This window comes from Sipha flava, unplaced genomic scaffold (genome assembly GCF_003268045.1).
Source record: "Sipha flava isolate LNK unplaced genomic scaffold, YSA_version1 277_pilon_pilon, whole genome shotgun sequence".
NCBI classification, from domain to species: domain Eukaryota; kingdom Metazoa; phylum Arthropoda; class Insecta; order Hemiptera; family Aphididae; genus Sipha; species Sipha flava.
Window position 1 is genome coordinate 806828 of NW_020272943.1, and position 19403 is coordinate 826230.

At 26.5% G+C, this 19403-nt stretch overlaps 1 protein-coding gene across 3 annotated transcripts in view; it reads left to right on the top strand.

Moving 5' to 3' along the window:
* Positions 1–19403, top strand: part of LOC112685482 — a 188876-nt gene that overhangs the window by 150087 nt on the left and 19386 nt on the right. The window contains exon 9 of one of the 3 annotated variants that reach the window (XM_025557398.1): positions 13833–13915. The exons of the other annotated variants lie outside the window; for them this stretch is intronic. Coding sequence (XP_025413183.1) covers positions 13833–13848 — 16 coding nt within the window. The 3' untranslated portion in view covers positions 13849–13915. Of the gene's footprint in view, positions 1–13832; positions 13916–19403 lie in introns of those variants that run through there. 3 annotated transcript variants of the gene reach the window in all.

A 19403-nucleotide genomic window follows, 5' to 3' on the forward strand; every position in this document is an offset into this window, starting at 1 on the left:
TTATAATCATTACCTTTAAGCGCAGTACCTATTAACTATTCATAAAACATGTGATATCGTATACACATGATACGTGTAACGTATTTTGTTTAATAAATATTCGTATAAAGCATAATACATTTAAATTTATAAAATAATATTAGTATGGTCATTTCGAAAATAAATTACAAGCGTTTGCTGTTACTAAATTGTTGTACATCTGTGTATGTACGGCCTAATTTACGGAAGTGCAATAACTGTCATTATTTATAGCAATTTTTTATAGTGTAAAAATATCTACTAAACACAACCAACTGTTCATGTGTCTTTTCGAATCCCACACTAAATTAAAAAAAAATGCATTATATATTTCTTATGCATTAGGTGCATTTATTTAATGTTTAAATAGAAATCGAATGTGGGAACACAAAATATTTTCTTTCCAATATCACGACTAATGATGGAAATTTTACCGTATAAAAATTTTCGGTAAATTTACCAGTAAATTTTACTTAAATTTACATACATTTTTATAATAGTGTATATATATTTATATATATAGATATATTTTTTTTTTTACTAATTTATGACGACCACAGTAACATGTTTATAACTTGGCTAACCAATACTACCACTGGAGAATTGTCCACACTTAACCTCAAGTATTATATTTAAATATGTATAAGTATGGCTAGTATGATGAATAAAATATGCAAATGAATTGGATCTATAGCCATGTTATAACGATCATCAATTTTTCTTAGCAACATTGTTCCTTACACTTCAAGTAATGGGGAAATTGAAATATGAGTTATAAAATGTTGTTTGATTTCATTTAAAGCTTCTGGTACTACAGAAAGTCTTGGTCTATCACTCTCAAGGATTGTAATCCAATTAACTATTGGACGAAAAAGAGTGATAAAATGTTCAATATACGAGTAGTTCCAATATTGGTATGATAATATATTGCGTTTCACTGTTTTATCTATTTTTTTTATTAAATAAACAAAAATAAACATGTACAATGTTTACAATTAATTTAAATATTTTTTCAATTTACTAACATTTATATCATCAGAAACTACCAAATTCTGTATTATGCTTTTATTTTTATTTTTTTTTTTTTTTAAGACTTTCTAAACAATTTATGAACGAGCCCTATCTGGTTTTCATTGGAAGTTTAAGGGAAAATTTGATGTTTTTTTGCTTTTTGAATACATTTAAAATTAGCTATAAAAATCAAATGTTGCCAAAGTTAATGTACACATGAAAAGATTTGAAATAAATGGTCACTCCATTTTTAGAACGGTAAAAAATATTTACCGGATAAAAAAATATCGGTAAAATTTAACAAGTAAATTTACTGAGCTCCCATCTATAATCACGACCGATCAGTACTAAAACTCATGTTAAGTTCAACTATTACATATAAGTCAACTCGAAGTAATGTACCTAATTGTTTTATTTAACTACTTGAAAATATTTTTAAATAATTATACATTATTTCAACCACTCGTATGCTGTTTATTGTATTTACGTATATTAAATCGATTGATAATAAATTAAACACAATTTTATGAACACGATAATATTTCATACGTTGATTTTGTTATAAGTACCTACATAAAGCCATTTTATACTTATTCATAGTAAATAAAATTTGAACGTAAAATTCATGTATAAAATATTACCATCTGTGAACGCTTACATTATGTATAATATAAAATGCCCTATTTTGTGAGTATCGATTAATATAAATAAAAATCACTTTACTATGATGATTTTATTTACTGTTAGTTCTTTTGTATGAGTTAATTATTCACAATAGTACATAATCGTATTATGTTTACAATAATTTCAATTTAAGTTTCAGTTTTAGCGATAACAATGTACAATAATTATCTTTATCAGTGCTCAATTAAATCATTAACTCATACATAATTTTTAATGAACAACTTTTAATCAGATTTGACTATACAATACTTTTTAGTACCTGCTCATCATACATTTTCAAGATAAGTTTAAATTTATTTATTTTTTAAATACTGTCATAATCAATTTATAACAGTCTAATTAACCATTAGACTAATTATATTAATTTTATGTGATTAACTATATTATTCTATTGCATTGAATCATATAAAATAAAATAATATGTGATACTATAGTTAAATATCATGATATAATGGTAATATTGATAATTTCAGACTTAAGCTATAAATTGAAAATCATTTTAATCTATTTTAAAATTAACTATGTTAAAATAAGTTTTGTTAAGTTATGGAAATCTGTTGCTAACATAATACTGTTATGGAACATGGTTTTAATTTGTTTCTTGTTATTATTATTTTCTTAAAGGTGTGGAATATTCTTATGGTAAATAAGTGTTTATTAAATGACAGAAAATATAAATTGTTACTATTTACTTCCTTATAGTTTATTTCATTAAAGTAGAACCAAATTATTACTGCAGACCGCAGTGAAAATGTTTAAATAGTAGAGATTAATTGACAGTTATGAAAAATATTTATAGTTAAGAGCATCTAGACAAATACATTATAATTTTCATATTATGTTTATACTATATATATATAAATAAAAATATAATTCTCATATCTAATGCCTGGATAAAACTGTTATCAGTTTGTAGAAAATAAAAAATTGTGGCCATAGAAATTTAAAAATAAATCTATTACGTTCATGGTATAATACAGAAACATAAAGAAATCATTTTTGTTCCATGCATTTTGAAACATTATAAATCTAAAAACCAATTAAATTGAAATAATACGTCATTGTTAATTTAATCATAGTACATTCTTGGTATATATTGTTTCGAATATAATATACTATCCAGTTTTTTATTGGTCACCGCAAATTATGCTTTGGCATTTTTAATAAAATATTTTATTTAATACGATCAGTAGGGCGATGCTCGTTTCCACCAAAAGTAGACCTTTCCCTTTCCCACCAATACCCGCTTCCACCAAAAGTGTATCATTCCTTTTTCCATCAATATCCGTTTCCACCAAATGAGATATTGACCACGTTTTTACCAAAACAATTGTATACTACGCTTAAATTTAAAGCTATAGCACAGAAATAACATTATTTAACATATATTATTAATTCAATAAATTTAAAGGCATTATATAATATATACAATATAGGATGAAAAATGTTAAATTTTATTTAAAAAATGGTCAGATATAAAAATATGAAAAAATAATATATTATGGTATACGATACCTTAGTTATGTAAATTGTAACTATATATATAATTAGTTGATATTTGTTAACTGATCCAATAAAAAATTTAAAGTTGTTTAGTACTAGTGTTTTATTTCCACGTTTACTTTCGATAACTTTAGCCATCATAGAATTATAAATTTTAAAATTTACGTTTTATATTAACACACACGCAGTTGTAATGCACTATTTAAACCGTGCCATCTTTTCACTTGTTTATAAAGTATTTGATTATTTAGATATTATAATGGTTAATGGACATAAAAGTATATGCATAAGTACGATAACGGTTTAACATACAATTAAATAGAATAAATGTACAATATACATTGATTATATTGTATGTATATTTGTATATATTTTATATCAATTCGAAAAACTCATGAAAAGTAGAAAAGTATAGGTATTTTAACTTATTTAGTGGAAACGGATATTGGTGGAAAAGGGAAAGATACACTTTTGGTGGAAACGGGTATTAGTGGAAAAGGGAAAGGTCTACTTTTGGTTACGCCCGATCAGTGCTAGATTTAGTGATTTTGCACCTCGGGACACAACATTTATAACGCCCCTTTTCAACACATTTTTTTTTAATACCGTAGTAATGGTGACCACATTTTTTTTTCACCGGGGGCCATAAACTAAATTCATTTTTTATGTTTTCCTTTCTCATTGAAAATTTAGTTCCTAATTAATTTTTAGTAATTTTAACTAGATATGCATTCTCTATAAATTTTTAATAGTAAGTGTAATAAACCAACTAATATTGAATTATTATGTATAATTGAGTGTCTACCTACTTAGTTAATTACATTAATTTTTCTTTATTTAAAATGACAACATATAGGTAGAACAATAAAGATATATATATATATGTGAATCAAAAAAAAAAAAAATAATAATAATAATAATAAAAATCATTTTTGAGATGAATCTTTTTAGAAAGAAAATATTAATTTTATTTTTATTTATCTGAGATAATTTTGCCATCCCGAGTTATTTGCCCACCGGTACCTCTTCCCCACTTTTAACCGGCCATTTTTGTCCGTAATTTGTCCGTATTGCTCACATAATATATGAGTACACCAATAATTTACATAAGATTCACAAATATTCACTAAAATCGCATTATTTTATGTTAATTTTGTTTTGAGAATAAAGTGATATATACTACTCGTATATATTTTAGATGTAGATGGATTAAAGATTTAGCATTTTGATTATGTCTTTTTATAACTCTCGTTATCATTCATAAGTATCTAAAAGTGACAAATGTTTCTTATTCGTTTCAAAAATGCGTTAGCACGAACCTTAAGTCGACGTCAGGGTTGATTCAGTTATCATATGCTGTTAATACAAAATAGTTTTCACTGTATTTAATGATTTATCTTTTAAATCTCGTGCATTAGGAACATCGTATATAATTTATTATTGGATCCTCGAAATATATTTTACGTTCACAAGGTTTACAAAAAACATTTTTATATTAATTTACCAATAGGTATCTTTTTACTGATATACTGATGAATAACCATAAATATTTTCATAAAGCGATACAAAATCGATTTTAAAATATTCGTCAATATATGTATATTGCTCTGACCTAATATTTTTTCTACCACTTTTAAATATAATGAACCAACAGAACATACGGATATTATATTTATTACTAATTATATATTTATAGTTTTGTAATTGTTAATAATACATCTTATCATTATTTTTTATCTCTTTTTAAAACTCATTAGCCTTTTGGTAAATTGATCATCTCGGAATATTTTTTTTTTATTTTATTTTTTTTTGGATTTAATGATTTGGTTTTTATTTTTGTTTTCGAAATCAGTTAAGTAATTGTTCAACTATGTATTACCTCTCTTTATGAATCACATGGTATATATATCGGATTTAGTATATACTTGTAAATATTGATCAACATAACACAAGTGAAGATCATTTGAATTATTGAACAAGACTACCGAATTTATAACGAGACTAAATACTTCAAACAACGGACTACAGGCCATCGTTATTAGATAAAACATTGAATCTCCAATGTATACCTTGGAGATAGATACGCCCAAATGGTGACCCTCAGGACATGAATAAAAAAGTAACCAACGCATTATATTCAATAAATTTAATATAATTATCAACTAGTTACTACTTTTAATATTTTTCGTTTCATGACTGTTTATAAATAAATAAATATACATTTTTGGATAAATTTAAATATCAAAAACTAATATAAATAAATCGGTTACTATTGTTGATTTGTGTACGATTTACATTTTATACAGCAACACATAACAATATAACAATATATGCAATTACTACTACAGCTTTTATAATTGCATTGTTAATTTTATAAAATCATAAGGGTCTGCTAGACATAAGCCTTTATGTGAAATTTACGCTGCAGTTAAATTACGCGATTTTTCAATTGTTGTTCAAATAATTGTTAAAATAATAGATTTATAATGAAATAATTCAATATTAGACAGTTACACCCATAGAAGTTATTGATATTTCAAATTGTTTAAAATGTACATAATTACTTGATCAAGTAGATAATTGTAGAATTTTTAAGTTTCTATTATATATATTCTTTTTTTATTCAATACTGCAACAGTCTAGTATTCAAATGTTTGAAGTTGAATTGGTAGTAAAAATATACCTATTATTAAAAAAAAATTAACTTGTAACTATATTGAATCTTAATCTGAACTATGTATAAAAATATCTTGTACATGTATATCAATATGAATATATTATTATACACATTGCCTACTGTTTTTTTCTATTTATTACTTCTACATTAACATTTATTAAATAACTTTCGAAATAATTTAAAACTATTTTTTTTAACACCACACAGTAAAAACTAAGGACGATGAATGGAAGAGCCTTAACGTTTGAAATGTACTAGGAACGATATTAAAAAACAATTTTTATCATTGAACTATGTTAAGTAACAACTATATTTATATCATAAGTCAAAAAGGAAAAACTTCCTTAGCAAACCTCATCTATGTCTAACGTATATAAATATTTTAAAATTGTTTTAAATCAATGGCTTTATAGCCATAGATAGATTCATGTTTGACAATTTACATACTACTCAAATACTATTGAAAGAGTTACAAATCAGAATCAAATCTTAAAGGTAGAATGCTTTTATTACAATGTCTAAAAATTATTTTAATTAAGATTACTTCCGTAAAATGCATGATTTTACTTCAAATATTTTCCATTTGCATCTTTACATTGTTCATAACACGTATAGTTTTTTTTTGAATTAATATTGTAATTTTCCTAATTCGATAAAAAATTTGTCTTGTCAGAGTTTTATTTTTTTTATTTACTTTTATCTCTCATGTAGAGCTCTAATATTATATTTGGTAAACACTAATTGAAACATAAAATCTTACCAGAGCACAGTGGACTCTTGCTAGCAATAATGTTATTTTCATATTTGTTGTAGACATCAGTGGTTTGAAGTCAGTAAGTCACTTAACTTGCGTAGTACGAAACTATTTCCACTAAATGCTGAAAATAAAATTGTTTTAAAAAATAAAGCATAATACGTGGATTTTTCGGTATTCCAATTCTGAATATTGGGTAAACCGATTTATCACCCTTTTATAGTTAAATACATTTTTTATTAGTGTACGTGATAATTTTTATATTTTTTCATATGTTAAAACTCTGCAACAAAATACGAAACGTATATTAAAATACTTAAACATTATATAAATTATAAAATGCACATCAAAGTTACAGGCAGTTTTAATGAATTAACATCAAAGTAATTTCCTTTTTTTCCAGTTTGGTGCTTCCAACAGTATTTTCACTTTTATAATTTACTATTATTATATATATATATATATATATATATATCTACCTTAGTCATATTACTAAATATCCCATAAACGCACTCAAATCGCGTATATTTTTGAGGATAGTTTAGAATCATGTGTCCATACACCTATATCACGTTATATGTAATAATTAATATAATAAATTCGGAACACGAACAACTTGTTTGGTATTCGATTTTTACGGACACTTATTTATTTATGGACTAAATGTTTGAAGTTTTTGTTCAAGTTTAGATACAATGAATATAATATGAAGTTATAAAATTGATCTGTTACTAAGAAACAACCTTTATATATTTTGAACGTTCGAGTTCAAGGTGTAATTTAGAATAATTTATCATTAACAATGTAACACACAACCGCGATGGTACATGTAAGTGCTGAAACTAATAGTTAATTTTACTATCTAAAAGTCTAAACACACATAAATTGGATAAAATCTATATCTATAGTGTTGATCTCAGTTATGCAAATATCAAATTTCATGCCGAATTTATTCGTCAAAATTGAATGTTATAGTATATAACTATAAACACTATAAATAGCAATCGTAATGGCTACTTTACTGAACAAGAGCAATGCAGCATCTTTTCATCTGTAAGATATTAAAAGATACTTAGAATACTGGACATCTTTTACTGAAGTCCGAAGTTTTAAAAAGTCAGTTCCATCAATGCACCTAAAATTGTTCTCAGTTATATAATAAAATGTAATACTCTCATGATATTCAATAAAATTTTATTTCAACATACCTAACTATATTTACGTATAGGATCGTCTTTTGAAAATTTAATAAAGGTAAATCTTAAATAAAAATGGTATTTTTTTGCTTATATATATTTTATTAATTTTAAAATGTGGTAAATTTAGATAAAATATAATTCGAATAATGAATAAAACCCATTTCAACTAATATAGTAAAACAATATTTAAAAAAAATATGGTTAATTTTTCTTTATTATTTTAAGGGATCAACAACATTGTTATTAGCCTTCCATTTTGAAATAGCTGATTATCACATCATCTCAAATGTATCTTTAATGATAACTTACAACTTCGGAAGATATTTATCAATATTTATTTTTGCATGTTTATCAAAAAATTCTTCCTAAATCAAACAAATGAGGTCATTTTAAATAAAAGTATTTTTAAATAGTTGCGTCCGTGGTGTAAGAAAAAAAAATTAAAAATACGAATATATGTTGGCCACATCAATAATACTACAACCTAAAGAAATTTGTAGAAAAATAATTATATTGTATACTAGCGACCCAACCCGGCTCCACATGGGCGTTATCTGGATCTGCAATAAAATAAATTTGTAGATCATCTGGTCTATGTGGTAGCAAGCTCCAAACTAAGAAATACACTTGCCCTTGAATTTTAATTTTAGGCATAAAATCACGCTCAACGGTTTGCTTACTCTTGAAAGAGATCATTTGAAATGCGTTATTATAACGGCGTATATTGCACATGAATTTTTTGGATTTTGGATGATCACCCGTTAGAAGAGAGTGAAGTAGTTCAGGTGGAAGAAGAATTTCATTTAATTTTACCCTTCCTTATAAGCAACACATGCCTTTCGATTCGTCCTCAAATTTCATTGCCAAGCAATATACACACTCTAATGACATAGCACTTATTGATACTATACAATAGTCCTTGTAAAGAATCGAAGGATCGTAATTCATGGAAAAATTTTCTTTATTTATTCATGAATTAATTACCTACTCTCTTTGATCTATGGCTGTTCAGTTGTCTCCGTTTAGTTCGGTGTTACTATGTGTCTGTGTGGACGATTCTCTGGCTCTCTGTATTCGATGTCTATTCCGAAGCTGACTGAGGCTAGCCTTACGTTCCATTGACGATTCTTCATCTCTTGCCAAACGTGCTATTTTGGAATTCACTACACTAAGACCTATATTCGAACGATGAAGTCTTCTATACATTATAAGACACCATAGCTTCTAGACTTTATAATTTCGGTACAAAGGAAGTACTATTTACTCAGTTAAATAAATAATAATAATAATCTTATATTATTGTCATTGTAACACATTACACTAAATACATTTGTTAATACAGTCTTCAGTTTTCTTTTCTTTTTTTTTTTTTACAAAAAAACCTTCTTCTTGAAATAATCTATTAATTAAAAAACACCAGCATCAAAATCCGTTGCGTAGTTTTAAAGATCTAAGCATACATAGGGTAAAAGCGGGACGACTTTATTTTATACTATTTATTGATTAATAAATATATAATACGATTCTAGTAATGCATAAAAACATCAGAGATAATTTTTCACCATGTGGATATTCATATTGCCTTATTGAAATATTATTGACTTATTGTTGAAATAGTATAAAAATACAAGAACAAAGTACAAATAATATGGTTCAATCATAAACGTATAAAATATGAGTAAACTGAAAGAAATTTCGACTACAGTTTAGAAATAAATTTAACAATTCATAAACGCATTACATGCATAATTTGAAATTTCCTTTAACAAAAAATATATTTATAAATAAATTACATATTCCATTATTTTTTTTTTGATTATATTTAAATCTAATAAAGTTATATTATTATTTTATTATTAAATGTTATTACTTCTTTCGTAAGTTTTAGATGCACTATGCTTTAAAATAAGAACACACTTCAGATATATTCTAAGATAGATCTTTGTTTTTGCAAATATAAAATAATTGATTGGAATAATAATATACATAGTTAATCACATGTTTAAAATTAAATTTTACTTTCTTTTATTTTCTTATTTCTTTTTTGTTTCATTTTATCGACTTTTTTCAAGTTATTCATGTACGTATTAATAATTCATGACTCATTCGGTTTTACTGTTATTATAAATGAAGGATATATGTATATGAGAAAAATAACAACAATAAATAAGTTCTTAAGAAATAATATAATATTTAATAAAGGTTCACCCTACGTTTCTTTTTTGAAAAAAATGTATACAAATATACTATTTTGTATTTAATGTATAAGTTACCTTTAAAATAACTAGTTCATACATTTCCAGATAAATATTTTTCAAAAAGGTTTATTTCATTTATTTTAAAATGTTTAGGTTACAATAATATTACTTAAGACATCATTACATGCTATTGTTCATCCTTTGCTTTAACTCAGTAGTCTAAGAGATTTGGTTTTTACGTTTATATTTTTAGACCCTTGAGGAAAAATTCAACTTATGATACTTTACACAATGCTTTGATTTATGGTTACATAAAACTTTTATATTTCAACGTTTTCGTCTTGGATGTTCAGAATTTTTCTTCGTTTCTCTACCACAGGGATTCCCAACCGCTGTGCCGCGGTACACAAGTGTGCCACGAAATTATTCAGGTGTACCGTTTAATTTTTATAATTTTATAATATTTTAAGCATAACTAAATATAATAATCAAAACTATAATTTATATTTATGATAGCATTAACTTCAAAATTCCCTTGAAAATAAAAAATGATAAAATGTCCTGATAAAACAGCTATAATATTACATGGGATCCGATACTACCCGATACGGGTATTACAAGCAGTTGCGTTGACTTTTACCACATACTAAAATGACTACATGAAAACATAGCCGGAGCTCATTATAATGAAAATTGAGCACGTGTAATTGTTACGCATTATACTGTATAGGTATTTTGATCATGAAATATTGTAAGTTAAATTTAAAAATGGATAAATTTTTAAAAAAGCGTAAATTAACGGATGTCAATGATGTTAATGCAAATTACAACAATTTAAATATTGAAATTAATATTCTAAATTATTTTAATATTGGCTAAATATTTTAGCCAATACTAAATCATTCACCGAACCTTACATAATTATTTAGAATAATTTTTCCATATTTAAATAAAAAAATTCTTTCAGTGTTAATAATAGTTTAATTATGAATCAAAAATTTTACAAATATTTTTTACTGGTGGTGGCTATAATCTTGCAAAATTTAAGATACACTATAAACTAATACAATAAGCAATATGAATCTCGAATAAAAATTACAAATTGACCTAAGGTATATATATATATATATACAGGATTTTATATCTTAGACTATAAACGTCTAATTAATTAGATAATTTAATTAGTATAAAAATAAAAATGAATATAGTAGGTATTTTATCCAATTTATATTTGATAGTTATGAAAAATGCCACCTCTCACAACTATTTTATGAATGTTTAATAATGTCTAACTTTTGCATTTTGAATTAAATTCTTGGTTTAAGAATTTAGTTTAAAAAAATAAAATATTTAAGTGATTTAAATTCGTATTCATCACGGTTGTCGGTGACAACGAAAGAATAGTCAGTTACATTTTAAACTGCATTTATGCTCTGAGTATAAAAATATAAAATCTTGACATGAATATTTGTTTAGTTTTTACAAGGTTTTTTTACGTATATTTATATTGTTTATCTCAAATAAATTTAAATAAGTTAACGAATAAAGCTGGGTTTTTAAATACATTAATAAATGTCCGTAGTGTTAAATGGTTTTTGTATACAGTTAATCACTTGGCCTTCATCATTTAATTACAATACCTATAAAGGCGTAAAAAAAAGCAATTCCCAGTTTGACGTCTTTAACGTATGAATATTTTATGGTAAAAGGGTTAATTGTGCTATTTTTATATTCATTAACTATCTAAACTGCCTATTGAGTATAGACACCTTATTTGGACGTAATGAAATCGAAATTATTCAACAACAGTTATAAGTGAGGGAGTGGATAACAAAAGTAAAAATAAATAAAATAAAAACACCCACTAAACATGGTCTCTTATTTTTCCACCCAACCTGCTGCGAATACGAATTCTTTGACAGCGTCATTAATCAAGTTAGACAACCCACAAGAATTTTTACTAAAAGGTATTAACTTTCAAAGCCGACTAATTTGTGAGATTGACGGAGAAAGTGAAGCGAAAAAAGCAACTGTCTTGGACACATCCGTCTCGCAAAAGTTTACTTATGGGTTATCGTACGATAAAAAACGATCGCCAGTTAATCCTACTCCCAGGGATTATATTCTAAAATCAATTTTATTATTTTCGAATCGTACTAAAAATATTTTAAATCTTACTTCATCTTTTTTTAATCATATTTTCTAATTTTTATTTCTATTATTTACATTCTTCTAATTACCTTTTATTTTATTTTATTGTTTGACAATGTGCATGTTATTAATTATTTGTATAAATAAAATACAAAAAATACTTATATAATTACCAACTGATTATACGTTGGATTAAGATAACATTATAACCTTAAAAATTATTCAAAATAACGATATATTAAAAATAGTCTCAAGTATTTAAACCTAATACAGATGAATCCAAATGTTGAATTGATTGGTGAAATCATTTCAAAATCGTTTTTATGCATATGTTCTACGTAAATTACCTTATATCTATTACGTCTATTGGATAAACATACTAATATCGAACATTGCTAGATATTTTTCAACAGGCCTCAATTTAATATACGGTTTTCTCATTAAGCTACGGCTTCTAAGGTACGACTTGTCACGGCGACAGGTCGCTACGACAAGTCGTCAACATCTGTTTATACGAAAATGTTATTCAAAAAGATAACATTTGATCATCATCAATTATTCTCTATTCCGATGTATAAATAATTAATTTATAGGTTTTCTAATGTTTGGCGATGAGATAACTAAAATTTGTTGTTGTTCTTCTTCTAATAATAATAGTGTAAGAAGAATTATTATTTAAAATATATTTATTCGTTGTGATATGATATATTATATTATATGAAAAATACGTGCGCACTTGAACAAACGAACTAAAAATGGACGCTGACCGAATACCAATTGTATCGCTGCGACTTGTCACGTCTTGGAAACCACTCTATCCGAAAAGTGTCGCGACGACTGGTCGCGGCCGTCAGGCGCGATGATTTGTCGCCGCGACATGTCGTACCTTATAAACCGTAGCTTTAAAAGTAAAATATTGTAACGTAAAATATGTGTATAAAGTTTTTAATCATACGTGAAGTAATCTTAAAGATACATAGAGATTCTGATGTATCACTCTCTTAGTCGTCCGGTGATAATATACGAATATGAAGTATGAATATTGCGGAAATCAGAACAAATTTTGATTTTATTCAATTATATATATTTTATTTTATGAAGGAAAATGTTAAAAAGTATAGCCACATATAGATAAAACCATGAGAGAGTGGAGTAAAAAACGAAGTGTTTAAACAGCTGTACCAAAGGCCTGATATAATAATAGAAATAAAAAGGAAAAGACTCCATTGGGCAGAACATGCATGGATAAAAGAGAGAATAGTAGTGCGATTGGTTCAATGTGGCGCTTCACAAAGAAAGAAACCTTTGGGGTGACCGCGGCTTATATGGGAAGACAAAGTCAGGAAAGATGTACAGATGTGGTTCCATATGTCGATTGGCATATTTTGGCGATGATTAAAAGAAAGTGACATGAAATATGTTCTAATTAAAAGTGTCAATTGAAGACGTGAATTAGTACATACATAAACATGAAATCCGTATATACGTGAATGAATAATTTGTATTAAAACTCCTAATATATGTGTATTCACGAAATTAAAGAAGATCATGTGTCAAATTCAAAATAAAAAAAGATAACCTTATCTTAATTCTGTACAAATAATACTCGTATTTAACTAAAATTGTTCAACGTTTAGATCCTTGTTTTCCTAAAATGAGCACCCGGTGACATCCGCTATAATCTTGAGAGGGTCGCCAATCAAGTATCGAGACGTTGTTAAGAGCTGGAGTCAAGAGTGGATCTAGGGGGGTTCAGGGGAACAGCTAACATTTTTTAATTCATAATTTATATTTTAAATTATATCGTTTTAGTAGAAAGTTAAGTAAATCATATTTTATACCGTACGTTTGTTGCGCTAATAAAATTAGATTATAGTTATCAATCGTAAATAAGTCATTATCGGTGGTATCACTAATTCTAAAATGTAATATAAATATACTTTTACACTTTTATGAGCATATTGTGTTTTTTTTTTTACAAGGTATTCATTTCTAATTCAGTTTCATCCCTAATAAATGGCCTCTTGAAATGGCTTAACCTACAGTTTCCCGACTCTGGATCCGCCCTTGGCTAGAGTATCTGGATTTTGTAATATAATAATAATACACAGGAAAATTATATTGGATAAACAAATGAATACAATAAAAACAATTGGTTAGTGATACACAAAAAGATATATGTAAAAAAATAATATATTTGAGGAAAAAAATATGGTTTTTAATTTACTGCAGAAAAAACTCAACTGACCATAGGCGTGCGCAGACTCTAAAAGCCAGTTGTGCCCATATATTATCATCGGCCCTCTAGTCAACCATTTTATAAATACAACACATCTAAATTATATATACTTATTTAATATCAACACACGTGCTATATTTTCTTACACAGTTTATAAAACAAACATAATAACTATAAATTATAATATAGTTTAAAGTATTTATTTTTTTTTCAATACTTTATATCATACAGGTACAAGTTAATAAAAATAAAGTATAACAAATATAATAATTATGAATGACATAGATAGAAGTTATAAAAGTATTTTATGTACTTAAAGAGACATTTGTCTGTTACCCATACTATTAAACTCATCTATTACTGCATTTAAATCTTCCTTTGATACCATTTCTTGTTCCGTAAAAAGTAGTAATAATGACTCCAAACGTTCTTGACCCATTGTACTGCGTAATTTGATTTTTACAACAGTTAATTTTGAAAAAATGCGTTCACACGTACAGCTGGTTACAGGTATGATTGTAAACATTTTTAAAGTTTTAAAAACACAAGTACATACAGTGAATTTCCAGAAGTTTTCAACCAATCAATCCATTCATAAACAGATTCACTAGTAGCACCATATAGTTGCATAGCATTTTGAAAATTTTTCATAAGTTTCAATTCATTAATTAAATCTTCCTCTAGAACCTTGGAAAATGTTGATAATATTTTTGTAGTATTTTGAGTTATATTCATATATAACATACATGCCATAGCATTAATCAATTCAAATGTACCCTGCTTAAATCTTAAATCAATCCCACTAAGTAGTTTGTAATGTAATGAATAGAATACTGTAATTTTCAATCCATCAATTCTGTATTAAAAAAAAGTTTAATTTGATGAATAATTCATCAAATATAATTATTAGGGTCTAAACGAGTTGAAACTTTACGGGAATTACTATCTGGGATATCAATATCATGTTTCTTTCACAATATAACCGAATTATCAAACTTTTGTTTATATTTAATGCAGTGCTCGAATTGGCAAAATTAAAGAAGGGGAACTCTATTTACTTTAAAAAAAAGAACGTCCCCAAAACTGGCTGAGCGTTATGATTATAGTGTAATAATAGTAGAAGGACACTAAAATTTCTGAAAATTAGTTGGGGTAATCCGTCCCCCTGCGTTCCCCTTCAAGTCGAGCACTGATTCAGTGTCATCTTTTCTCATACTAATTAATGTATTTCTCAAACTTTTAACATTTTTTATTGCCAAAACAAGATTCAGTTTTAGCTTTTGGAGTAATGTACTAACTTTTAAAATTAACATCAAAATTAGATTCATCATATGCATACCACAAATGAAACCAAAGGTTTTTAATTATTATAATAGACCAATTCCTTTAGCTCTCATCTTTCATCTCTGGCACTGAACAGTTTCCACAAATGTTTTGTATTGCAATAATCAATAGGTACTCCATAATTATTTATAATTGCCTTCACAGCTTCTCATCGACAAGCCCATCTTGTATTTAAACATGACTTCAATGTATGGAGTTTATCACCAGTTTCTTTTGCAACTTTTTCCAGTACTGCATGTCGCATTGGACTATTTTCTATAAAGTTATAAATTAATTGAACAGTTCCCGGAAAATTAAAAATTAATTGATTTCCTTTTCCTCTAGAATTTGATTTTTTACATATAGAATTAACCAACACTTAATTCAAGCAATGTGCATAACAGTGCATATACTTTATGCTATTGTTTTGCTCTTTGCATTTTGCAGTTGAACTGACATAAAACTGAATTAAATAAAATAAAAAATAAAACAAGATAAAATTAGACAAATAAAAAAGACTGTCTTTAGAGATACTTCAAACATTATCTCATTTCCTCATAATCATTATAAGTTTATTCATTTTGTGTACCGGCCAAATACAACGTTTTTTTTTTTTTTAAATAATATTTTTTTTTATAATACTCTTTGGCGGCTTCATCCATTTAATTTCGTTCGCAGACGGACGTTTCGCCACGGGAAATACCGATTTATTCTGCTACATTCTCTGGATCGACATCATGGTAGTAATGATAAAAAAGTTTGTAGATTTGAAGACACCGCAACATTCCAACCATGAGAGAGCTAATGTATACCGATACGGGGACTCGTTGAAGATAATCATCTCTGGCCGGTTCACAATGTTGTTCATATCGATAACGGATATTGATGCCGTTCCGGACTTGTGTAAATGCGGAGGCAATCGCGGAACGCTGTTATCGGAGTAGGGGTGATTCGTGTACATCCCGTACCGATAATTATGTGATTATTATTATGATTATAAATTTAATCAGAATACCAATTACATATTGGACGTTACAACTTCAAGCACTAAACACAAAATTACTAATTTTATCATTACAAAAACGTATATATATATTTATATATTGGACAAACACAAGTTTCACGTGTGTAAAAACTTATATATATTTTGGATAAACACGTATTTCACGTGACACGTTTATTAAGAGCTCTAATTTGTTTCGTTCTTATTACACATAAAATTACTATCTGTATTCAAATATTTTAGGTTTATTCACGCATTATACTTGTTTATATGAAAAAAACAAGTACCTATATCACAGATTTATTATTACTTTGAATCGTTTTCCGTAATGTCTTCCACACGCTTAACCATTGGACGAGTTACTCAATATTCATCGTATTCGAGTTGTGCCCATCAATTATATTTTTAGTATGCTTTTAAGTGGATATGAAGTTAAATTTATCAGCAATTGATACATTTATTTAGAAGTAGCAATTTCATCAACAAGTAATTTCACAACTGACTTTTTTCGATACTGCTTATCCGTCAAATATCACATTTACGGTTTTACAATAATGGATAGAAAAAGAATTTCAGTTTGGGATTATGCTAAACGGGAATAATTTAAGGCGTTTTGTGAGTTATGTGATGAAGATGAAAATAATGAATACTATTGTGTTGGTAGAACAACTGGGTCATTAATGAGACATTTAAAAATTATGCATAAAATGAATTAACCAGAGACTATAAATATAAATTTATGCCTAAAATGTGTTGTGAATTAATTTTTCTATTAATAAAGCAATAATTCATACAAAAACAATAAAAATGGGATTTTTTACGCAAAATTAGCTTTTGATTAAATCGATTTGCTATTTTTCTTTTTATTCTATAGCTAATAGCCGTAATTACTTGAAATTTTCACCTAAGGTTTATGTTAGCATTTTCTACGTATATTATGATTTTCAAAATACTTAAAATATCTGAGTAATAAATAAATATACTAACTAAATTTTATTCATTCAAAAGAGAAAACAGTTAAAACCCAATTGAACTGATTTATATTCAGAATCATAATGTTTAAAACATCATACTAATAACTTGATGAATAGTTTTAAATCAGCTACTTCTTTAGAGATACGTATTAAAACAATTAATGATTATTCTTTAAAATATGTTTATACTTATATCGAAATAACACTCAGGGTATATTTAGCAATGCCAGTGATAGCTGCAATATGCAAAAGAAGTTTAAATAAAATTAAAATTATTGAAAACTATCTAAGATCTGCATAACACTAGAAAAAATTAACAAATATAGGAATAATATTTATTAAACGTAAATTGGCCTCAAAAATCAACTTTAAAGAAGTAGCTGATGAATTCGCAACAAAAACTCGAATAAGTAAAATTTAAATAATTTAAAATTACTTTTATGTTATATAATGTTATAGTAAGTTCAGAATTTATTTTTATCCGTGATAAATAATATTATCATTTATGATTATAAGTATGTATTAATAAATAAAATAATAATATAATATATATAATATAAATAATATTGGAAATATGTATACAATTTTTGTCCATGTGTGTATGGGAGGGTATAAATCTTCAATAGCGGTAATGTATGGTATAGCCAGGGGCACTGATGAGCCTCACTACGGCTCTTCTCGTAGATAATATTATAAATGTACTGACTATTTTTAGTAACGGTGCATAAAAATTGAACCTTAATTTCACGAGAATACGAGAAAGCGTGTACATGTGAAATGAGGAGCCTTATTTCAAATGTATGATTTTAATGGTAGATTGCAAGAAAAATAATTTTACATTCCATGTAAAAAATAATAATATTTTATTTATATTTTATTAGTACTCTATAGCAGAAGTCAATATTACTATTATATCTGTACACTATTACACAATTAGATTGAAAAATTAAAAATAATTACCGGCATAATTAGTATATTTTAATGAACCAAGCGCTGATAATTAAGATCCATATTATTACAGAAAATAATATAATTCAATTAAAAAATAATTATTCAACAAATTATAATAATGATTGCAGGATCAATAGAAATATCGATGTCATCACAGATTAAATATTAATGGCATACATGACATAATATTGTCATTGACAAATATTACATGGATTTTTTTTTTTTTGGAAAGAAATATAGCAGATTAATATTGATAACGACAAACACTGCATGATAAACGTTACATAAAACAAGATAATAAAACGTTTAAATTATACTATCCGAATAATATAAGCGTTCCAAAAAATTGACCTTTTGTTTTCTCAACAGATTTCGTTTACGTCATTCATACGCAATCATGCAATAAAATGCAATGTGTTATTTAAAAAGGGTCATTTCAACGATCATTCGTACATGGTTGCTGTATATTTGGAATTCTAGAGGTTACCCATGATTAGGTATTGTGCATAAATCAACTAATCCCGGAGTGGTTACGTGTGGTTTTCAGTTACCATGACGATGACTTTCTTTCTGCGGTTACTGTGGCTCCGAAGGCCGTAAAAATAAATATAAAATTAAAGCTGTTGCTAATACCGGTTGATTTGCTAAAACCAATAAAGTTCAACGCTGCTAGGGAGATAAAAGTTTTACCTGGACTGAGGGAACTCCCGCGTTGTAC